At 48.0% G+C, this 8,937-nt stretch overlaps 1 protein-coding gene across 3 annotated transcripts; it reads right to left on the bottom strand.

The window, feature by feature from the left end:
* Positions 1-625: 625 nt before the first annotated feature.
* Positions 626-8,504, bottom strand: LOC147373465 (GTPase IMAP family member 1-like). Of its 3 annotated transcripts, none has more exons than XM_086398204.1 (4): positions 8,402-8,504; positions 6,628-6,716; positions 3,072-3,120; positions 626-1,925 (listed from the first exon to the last, which is right to left on the bottom strand). In XM_086398204.1, the coding sequence occupies exons 3-4, from the start codon at positions 3,112-3,114 to the stop codon at positions 1,084-1,086; spliced, it is 885 nt and encodes a 294-aa protein (XP_086254330.1). In that variant the 5' UTR covers positions 3,115-3,120; positions 6,628-6,716; positions 8,402-8,504; the 3' UTR covers positions 626-1,083. The 3 variants fall into 3 exon arrangements, with proteins under 3 accessions (XP_086254330.1, XP_086254328.1, XP_086254331.1); XM_086398202.1 differs by having other exon boundaries at positions 6,628-6,773; positions 8,402-8,503; XM_086398205.1 differs by lacking the exon at positions 6,628-6,716 and having other exon boundaries at positions 8,402-8,496.
* Between the last annotated feature and the right edge of the window lie 433 nt (positions 8,505-8,937).

The raw sequence follows: 8,937 nt of genomic DNA, 5'->3' as shown, positions 1-8,937 counted from the left end.
TTGGTGTGTGAAGACGGTGGTGTTGGGGATAAAGCAAATGTGAATAAAGAGATAGGGAGGCACACCTAGGACTGATGACACAGGCTAACCTGGCTCACTTACCTGTGCCAGACACCTGATTCTCCCAGGCATGCCTGGCACAGGGGTGACTCTCTACTCCATGATCATATCACCAGTTCTCAGCCCACAAAGACCTATTTGCCTTTTGAGATTCACACAAAATAAAATCTCCAATCCGCTTAAACCTTTAAATTTATCCCTGAATTGAAAAGCCATGCCCTTGCTTACCCTGTGAGTTGGTCAGCTAGTGAGAAAACCCCTCCTTGGGAGGAGACTTTCTGAAGGACCTCCATGGGCCCTAGGGAACCAAGGCTCCAATGACAGTCTCTTTGGACGTGCAGAAACATCTGCATTCAAGCTGCTGGGGGGCGACAATCCCCTGCCGGTACAGAGGGCCAGGTCTGCACTAATGTCTTCCCTCCTTGCCATCACACACCTGAGTGAGTGTGTGGGTGCATGGTTGTTTGCCAGTGGGGTCAGGAATGAGACAGCAGCATCTGTGTTCAATGCGTATATGAAGTGGATGAAGAAACAGCTGCAAATACTGATTTCTTTCAACACAATGTGACTGTCCAGTACATTTATTTCTTCCATTCAGTTCAATTCAAACAAATGAATATGTACTCAGACTCTGCCCTGGGGCGGTTCTGCCCTTGGTTCACCGGGGAGTCCAGGGGTGAGAGGGAAAATGGTCCTCATCTGCTTTCAGGAGTAAAAGCAGTTCAGTGACAGGATGGAGTCAAAGGCAGTCTGAGGTCAGGTGGAAAACACCTAAAATTAACAGTGGCTGTTAGGCTCTGAGGAAAGGGGAGTTCAGGGACCACCAGGTAACAGAGGAAGGTTTCAGGTGGGAGATTTGCCTGGCACGCCTCTGAGGTTGGTAGATTAGGCGAGGTGAGGGAGAAAAGAAGGGAATGCGTGCCCTGAAGCAGCAGCGCACCTGAGACGACCGTGATTATCACTGCAAGGGACGAAGTGTTATTTACAATGTGTCAGGGCTGACCCACCAAAGGCATCAGGCAGCTACCTGCAGAGCAGGTACAGCAGGAACAGGGCGCCCAGCAGGGCCACCAGGCCCAGCTTACACCAGGTCTCCGGCGCTGCTTTGGGCCACCGCCACAGCCCGGCCAGCGGCCAGCGCTCCGACCACGACGGCGCTCGGGCGGCCAGTCGCTCCGCCACCCTGCGCAGCCTCTCCTCGGGACTCAGCCCGCCCAGGGTCTGCGCCAGGCGGTACACGTCGTTGGTGTAGGGGGCGCCGCCGTGGTCCCTCACCAGCTCCTCCACCAGCCCCATCAGCTCCCCGACCTGCGCCTCCCGCTCCCCGTCAGCCGCTCGGTTGTCGAAGGCGCAGCAGCGGCCCCCGCACTCGGCCACCAGCTCCCGGAGCGCGCGGTTGTCGGTGTCGCGCACGTACTGCTGCAGCGAGCCCCCGTCCAGGTCCTCCCTGCGGGTGAAGACCACGACGGCGCGCGCCGCGATGCCCGCCCCGAAGAGCGCCTTCACCCCGCGCCAGGCCTGCAGGTCCTGGGCGGTGAAGCGGCCGAGCTGGGTCACCAGGAGCACGGCGTGGGGCCCCGGGGCGGACAGCAGGTAGCAGCGGCCTCTCTCCTTGAAACCCGGGTCTGCCTGGGCGACCTCAGGGCTGAAGAGGTCCGGGGTGTCGAGGACTTCCACGTCCCACGAGGCCCAGCAGCAGCTCCCCGTGGCGCAGGCCCTGGTCACCGCTGTGGTCGCGAGCCTGGAGAGGAAGTGCTTCCGCTGGAGGATGCTGTTGCCCGTGGCGCTCTTCCCGGTCCCCGACCTCCCGGCCAGGAGGAGGCGCAGCCGGCGCTCCTGCAGGGCGGACCTGAACTCCTGGAAACCTGTGGGCAACGGTGGTCTGTAAGCTTCGGAACCTGAGAGCAACGTGTCCTGGTTCCTGGGTCTCCTGGACGCCTTGTGAGCAAAGGAGAACAGAGCGCTTCCACGGTTGTCTTTGGGACCAACCCTTTACTGGTTTCCCTTGTGGCTCAGCTGGTAAAGAATCTACCTGCAGTGCTGGAGACCTGGGTTGGATCCCTGGTTTGGAAAGATCCCCTGGAGAAGGGAAAGGCTACCCACTCCAGTATTCTGGCCTGTAGAATTCCATGGACTGTATCATCCATGGGGTCACAAAGAGTCAGACATGACAGCGACTTTCACTTTCCCTCTACTGAGTGACCTGGTGTGAGATTTGGGCACTCCAAGGGGGTCTCTATCCGTCTGTTTCTCCTCTCTTTGGCGTCACACGTGCACCTATAGGTGCTCCAGCAGCTGCTGAACCTCTTTCTAGAGGATGCGCCTTTGTAATACAGGCCATTACTTCGTCTGATATGATCTGTCATCCAGGCTATGCGAAGCTGGTCCTTCTTTTCCCTGATGCCCTCCCACTGGGGAAAGGGGTGGGGCAGTGGGCCCAGCCGAGAGGGCTATCTGGAGTCCCATAGCCGGGGTTTGAATCATAGACCTGTCCTCTACCAGCCTTGTAACCCTGGGGAGCTGCTTAATCTAAGTGTTAAACCTCTTCTACACAAACGCAATCAATACTGTAGCACTGTCCTCATAGGACACTGTCAGAAAATAAGATGAGATCAACTCTCTTCCTTACCTTCCTGCCTCCCTCCTCCTCCTCTCTTGACTCTTAAACCTGCTGCCTAATAAGACGCTTGTGTAGCCCTCCATCCTTGTTCCCTAACATCTTCTACCTGGTGAACCATGTTCCCTCTAATACACGACTTGATGCCCTCTACATCCACTTCTGTTTATTCATTTTATTTTGGAAATGGAGATACAGGTTAGTCAAAGAACTTGATATCTCACAGCAGGGTGGGGGTAAAGATCCAGATGAAGTGCCATCCCCAGGGCTCTTGCTGCTTCACCCCAGCATCAAGTCACCTCTTGGCTTCTCTTGTTCAGTCTTGAATTAGCCCATCCCCCTACCATCCAGGGTTCACACCTGAGGGCAAATATGCATTGAGACGTGTTCTTACCATAGGCATTTTCTTCATCTCTTGCCACCTTCCGTCCTCCCATGATTACCTGAAAGAGTCCCAGATACAATTTGTTCATTCACTCATTTATCAAATAGATGTAACTGCTTACAGTCTGTCAGGCCAGGTCTAAAATGCTGGTGACCCTACAGTGAGAAGGTCGTAGTTCCTGCCTTCCCTGGGGCATTGGAAAGAGATTGGAGGAAATGTTCAGCAAAGACATTTGGAGGAGCCTAGTCTGGGGTTGGGATGATGCTGTGAGAGCACCTGGTAAGCTTGACTTTGTCTTCTCAGGGCCCCCAAATGCAAAGAGCAGAGGGGAGATGATAACATTTACTCTGTGTCAAGACGAGCCCCTTAGCTGGTCTGGAAATCAGTAGGGCTTATTGTGGGGGCTGTAAGATACTGAGACCCTGGTCTTGAAGAGCATGTACAGCTTGCTTGCCCCCAGTCCCAGTGCAGAGGCAGTAGACTGAACACTGCCTGGTGTTCTGGCCAGCCTGCCAGGACTGCCCCCAGAGCACCTCCCAGCGCCCGATATCTTATTCCATCCCTTACTGCTCCCCTCAAAGGCAGAGGCCACCACTGCCAATGGGTAGGTGAGCACCAGGGAAGGAGCAGAGAAAGCTCTGTGGTCTGGCTCCAACTCTTTGGTTCCCCATCCTGCCTCAGTGTGTACCCCTTGGTACACACTGAGGAAAAAATGAAACCAGCTCAGAAGTGAGGCCCCAAGCCCTCAGGCCCTGACTATGACCCCAGCCAAGGTGAAGACAGTCATCAATCTGGGGGAAGATTAAGCTCCCTTAAGACTCCCGCTCCTGCCACTTGGCTTTTGACTCCTCCCACAATAGGGTGGCAACTGGTATGGAGCCTAGGAGAAGCCCTGGCTGGCACCTGGCTCTGGCTGTCGCCCCTCCGACTCCAGCCCTGCCTCCCACCGCTGCGGTGGCTGCCAGCACACCCTGGGAGAAGACACAGTCACCGCTCACTTCTGGTCCAGCTCTCCCACCAAAGCCACCAGGCACATGCACACTGCAAAGGGACACTTCCACGCAAGGCCATGCCTTCAAGACCAGGATAGGTGACTGTTTCACCTAACTTCATAGCAGCAGACTGAGAAAGTTAAAGAAAATGAGAAACAGAGGCCTATATTTTAAATGAAAGAACAAGATAACAGAGACAAATAATTTGCCTGCCAAAGAGTCCAAAGCAACAGTAATGAAAATGCTAACTGAACTTGAGAAAACAATAGCTAAACACAGTGGAAACTTCAGCAAAGAACTAGAGAATATAAAAACCAGTCAGAGCTGACGATTATGATAACTGAAATGAAAAACGTGCTAGAAGGAATTCAGGCCAGCTGAGGTGACACAGAAGAACACATAAGACAGAAGAGTGGAAATCACCTAACCAGAACAGCAACAAGAAAACATGTTTAAAAAATGGATGATAGTTTATGGGTCCTCCAGGACAACATCAAGTGTACTAACATTCACGTTATAGGTAGAGACGAGAGAGAAGTGGGTCAAAAATGTGTTTGGTGAAATTATAATTGAAAAGTTTCCTAACTTGAGGAAGAAAACAGATATTTGAGTACAAGAGGCATGGGGCACCGCTGTCAGAATGGCTGTCATCAGAAAACAAGAAATAACACATGTTGGCAAGGATATAGAGAAAAGGGATCCCTAGTGCACTGATAGTGGGAATGTCAGTTGCTACAGTAATGGTAGAAAACAGTATGGTGGTTCCTTGAAAAATTAAAAATAGAACTTCATATGATCTAGCAGTTTTACCTCTGGGTATATATCCAAAGGAAACGAAAACACTACTTCAGAAAGATGTATGCACTCCAATATTCATAGCAGCATTACTGATAATAACCAAGATAGGAAAGCAACCTAAATGTCCATCAATAGATGACTGGGTAAAGAAGGTGTTTTATATATACATGTGTATTGGCTTCCCTGGTGTTCAGACAGTAAAGAATTTGCCTGCAGTGCAGGAGACCTGGGTTTAATCCCTGGGTTGAGGATCTCCCTGGAGAAGGGAAAGGCTACCCACACCAGTGTCCTTGCCTGGAGAATTCCATGGACAGAGAAGCCTGGTGGGCTACAGTCCATGGGATCCTAAAGAGTTGGACACGACTGAGTGATTAACACTTTCATTTTTGATTCTCTCTTTTTTTGATATATATATAGATAAATATATATATATATATATAATGGAATAATCCTCAGCCATAAATAAGGATGAAATCTTTCCATTTGCAACAACATGCATGGACCTAGAGGGTATTACATTTACTGAAATAGGTCATACTTATTGCAATAAGTCGTATTATGCTTATTGAAATAAGTCATATGAAAGAAAAAATGCTGTATGTTTTCACAATCTGAAAAAAAAAAAAAAGTTGAATATAACAAAAGAGAAACAGACTCACCAGTACAAAGAATGAATTAGTGGTTACCACTGAGGACAGGGCTGAAGGGGGAGGCAAGATCGGAGAAAAGGATTAAGAGGTAAAAACTATTAGGTATAAAATTAAGATAAGGAATTCCCTGGCAGTCCAGTAGTTGGAGATTTCACTGCCAAGGGCAAGGATTTGAACCCTGTTTGGGGAACTAAATCCCAGAAGTCACAGGGTGTGGCCAAGAAATAAAAGATACAAAAATGTAATGTACAAAAAATATAGTTAATATTTTATATTAACTTTACATGAAGCATAACCTATAAAAAATGTCAAATCACTATGTTGTACACTTGAAAGTACTATAATATTTTAAGTCAACTGTATGTCAATTAAAAATAAGTAAACAAATAAGTCTAAGTACGATCTGTGTGCTAGAGAGACTGGGATGCTCCCCTCCCCCTCTTTATCCTCTTGCCCTCATATCTGAGGCTTCTCAAAACTCAAATTTGAGGTTTCTCAAAGTAAAGTGATTATACTCATTCAAACATTATTTAATACAATTAAACATTCTGTGATCAAGTTTGCCTGATCCCGTGAGCACCTGAACAAGAGAGCACAGTCTCTCCTCAGCCTACTTCTCCAGCCTCATTTCCAGTGAATCCCCGCCCACCCCCACCCCACCAGTCAGCCACTCCAGACACAGATTTCAGCACCTTTCCCAACCCACCTTGTGCTTTCCCTCCTAGGACCCTTCATCCCACCCCACATTTCTGCCTGAGTCCTGTCTGCTTTACCGTCCATTTCAAACTCTACCTCTTACAGATAGCTGTGTTCTTACAGATAGCTGTGTTCTCCCCCATTGGCTCCAACAACAAAGGAAAAGCAAAGAGAGGCTGGCTCAATAACCCGTCTCAAAGAACTCAGAGGGCAGTTTTGTCTAGAACTCAAGCCAAAGCTGTTTGCATTTCTACAGTATCTCTCCTGCACCCCCCACCCTCCAAAGCTTTCAGTAAAGTTTGTCCCAGGGGCAAATCCCTTGATGTGATTAGTTATTTTGTATCTAGAAATCAACAGGCTCCCTTAATTGACACCAGAGGTGAAATGAAGAAAGAGCTACAAGATTCACAACCAAGAAGAAGACTTTACCTGAAGCAAGGTGTCCCCTTCAAAGGTGGAAATGAGAATGTGTGCTACAGGAAATCCACAAAACTCTTGGGTATGCCGTTTGGAACTTCCTGCAAAGTTTGAAATGGAATTTGGGAAGTTCTTCTGAGGTTCTTAACAGCTAAAATCTGGGGTTACAAAGGTATACAGTTATTGGAAAAAGTAAAACTTGTACAATCCTTTCTTTTAAAATTTCAAGGAGTCAAGTTTTATTTAGCTAGTCCAGTACTCATTGAACCTGACATCTTTTGGAATTATTTAGGAGATTGTTAAAAATGTATGTATTTTTATCTTTTGCAATACTTTTTATTTTCTATAGTTCCTTTGATCTTATTGTCCATGTGCAATGCGCATTTTTATGTAGCTGCAATGCAATCACATACACTATTCACAGTCTGTGTTTTTTCTTAATGTTATACACACTTGCCATATTGCTCCAATCTTTATTTTATGGCTGCAGAAATGCCATTGTGGTGATTCACAATATATAAAAATGTGTATTTCTTAGATTTATATTCCTATATCTGTACTTAAAAATATTAAGTTCCCCTCCATGCCAAATTATTTTTAATCATTCAGCCCATGACTTGAGTTTTTCAATCAGTTATCCTAGTCCCATCCCTCAGTACACAGTTGCGATGAGGAAATTAACATGGTATAGCAGCCCGCAAAGTACCCAGTTTGACTTGGGGAGAAGATATTCAAGAGTCCCTGCAGGGCAAGGGGTGAAGGCCAAGTTCATAAACTTAGTTGTTTTCTGCACTATTGTGGATAGTGTTAAGGAGAGTGGAGGTTTTAGGAGAATTGCAGAATTTTCACTTTGTAACTTGTTCTGAGGTTAGCTTTCCTTATAACTCCCCAGAAGTACCTTTTGCCTGTGCTGAATATGCTTTTGGGGTGTGTTTGTTGACTTTGAAAATGTGTTTTGGTGTCTGCAGTAGTTCTAGCAATCGCCCTTCTTATTTACTAGGGGACTAGGGAAGGATAGGGGCTTCCCAGGTGGCTCAGTGGTAAAGAATCTTGCTGCCAGTGCAGGAGTCACAAGAGACGTGGGCTTGATTCCTGGGTCAGGAGGATCCCCTGAAGTAGGAAATGGCAACCCGTTCCAGTATTCTTGCCTGGAAAATTCCATGGACAGAGCCCGGTGTGCTACAGTCCAGGGGGTCATAAAGAGTCGAACAAAAGTGACTGAGCATGCACACATACAGAGAAAGAGAGAGAATTTAGTCCCACATAAGAGTATGTGCCTAGAGAAGGAAATGGCAACCCACTCCAGTACTCCTTCCCAGAAAATTTCATGGATGGAGGAGCCTGGTGGGATACAGTCCATGGGGTCCCAAAGAGTCGGACATGACTGTGTGACTTCACTTTCACTTTCAAGAGTATATGCATCATGTAGCATCACTGATTCAAGGAACATGAATTTTGAGCAAACTCTGGGAGATAGTAGAGGACAGAGGAGACTGGTTGGCTACAGTCCAGGGGTTGCAAAGAGTTAGACATGACTGAATGACTAAACAACAATAGGAGCATGTGCAACAAGAGCTGGAGAGTGATGCTTACCACTTCTGAACTTACTCTATTTGACACTCAAAACATCCTTACTAACCTATGCATGCGAAGTTACTGTTTCTAGGTCTTGCTTTCCTTTCTCATACTTACTAGAATGCACATGCTCGCTAGTCAGTTTCACATGGGCTCTTCCTGTTCCCCACAGGTCCTACTCCCGGACTGACTCCCTTTCCCTTACACTCACCTTTCCTGCAGAATTGGTGACAGGCTCTAACGTTAGATCCAAGAAGCTCCTGATCTGCTGCCTGCCCTTGGCTATGGGTGCAGTGACTGGTTTCCTCCCCACCAATGAGGAAGTCTCTGTGCCACTCAGAGCTCAAGAATCTCAGAGAGGGGAGGGCCCAGTGGTGATGACTTAAAGAGACAGCAACATTAACCAGTGAACCGGTGGGTATGCAGTATTGTCCCTGCATATCCTATCCGATGCTGATTCCCTGGTAGCTCAGCTGGTAAAGAATCTGCCTGCAATGCAGGAGACCCTGGGTCAGGAAGATACCCTGGAGAAGAGATAAGCTACCCACTCCAGTCTTCTTGGGCTTCCCTGGTTAGCTCAGTCAGTAAAGAATCTGCCTGCAATGCAGGAAACCTGGGTTCAATCCTTGGTATGGGGAGGTTCCTGGAAGAGGGCATGGCAACCTACTCCAGTATTCTTACCTGGAGAATCCTCACGGACACAGCAACCTGGAGGGCTGCAGTTCATGGGGTCACAAAGAGTCGGAC

This window comes from Bos grunniens, chromosome 4, assembly GCF_055505025.1.
Source record: "Bos grunniens cultivar Pamir isolate PY7600 chromosome 4, Bosgru_T2T1.0, whole genome shotgun sequence".
NCBI classification, from domain to species: domain Eukaryota; kingdom Metazoa; phylum Chordata; class Mammalia; order Artiodactyla; family Bovidae; genus Bos; species Bos grunniens.
Note: the sequence above shows the minus strand (reverse complement) of the source record. Positions and strands in the feature narration are given on the sequence as shown.

Bases quoted from the DNA above. Each gene is read 5' to 3' on its own strand.
- LOC147373465 (XM_086398204.1), bottom strand. From the start codon at position 3,114: ATGGGAGGACGGAAGGTGGCAAGAGATGAAGAAAATGCCTATG. The intron at 1,926-3,071 runs GTAAGAACACGT...CGTTGCCCACAG, and splicing joins AGATGAAGAAAATGCCTATG to GTTTCCAGGAGTTCAGGTCC.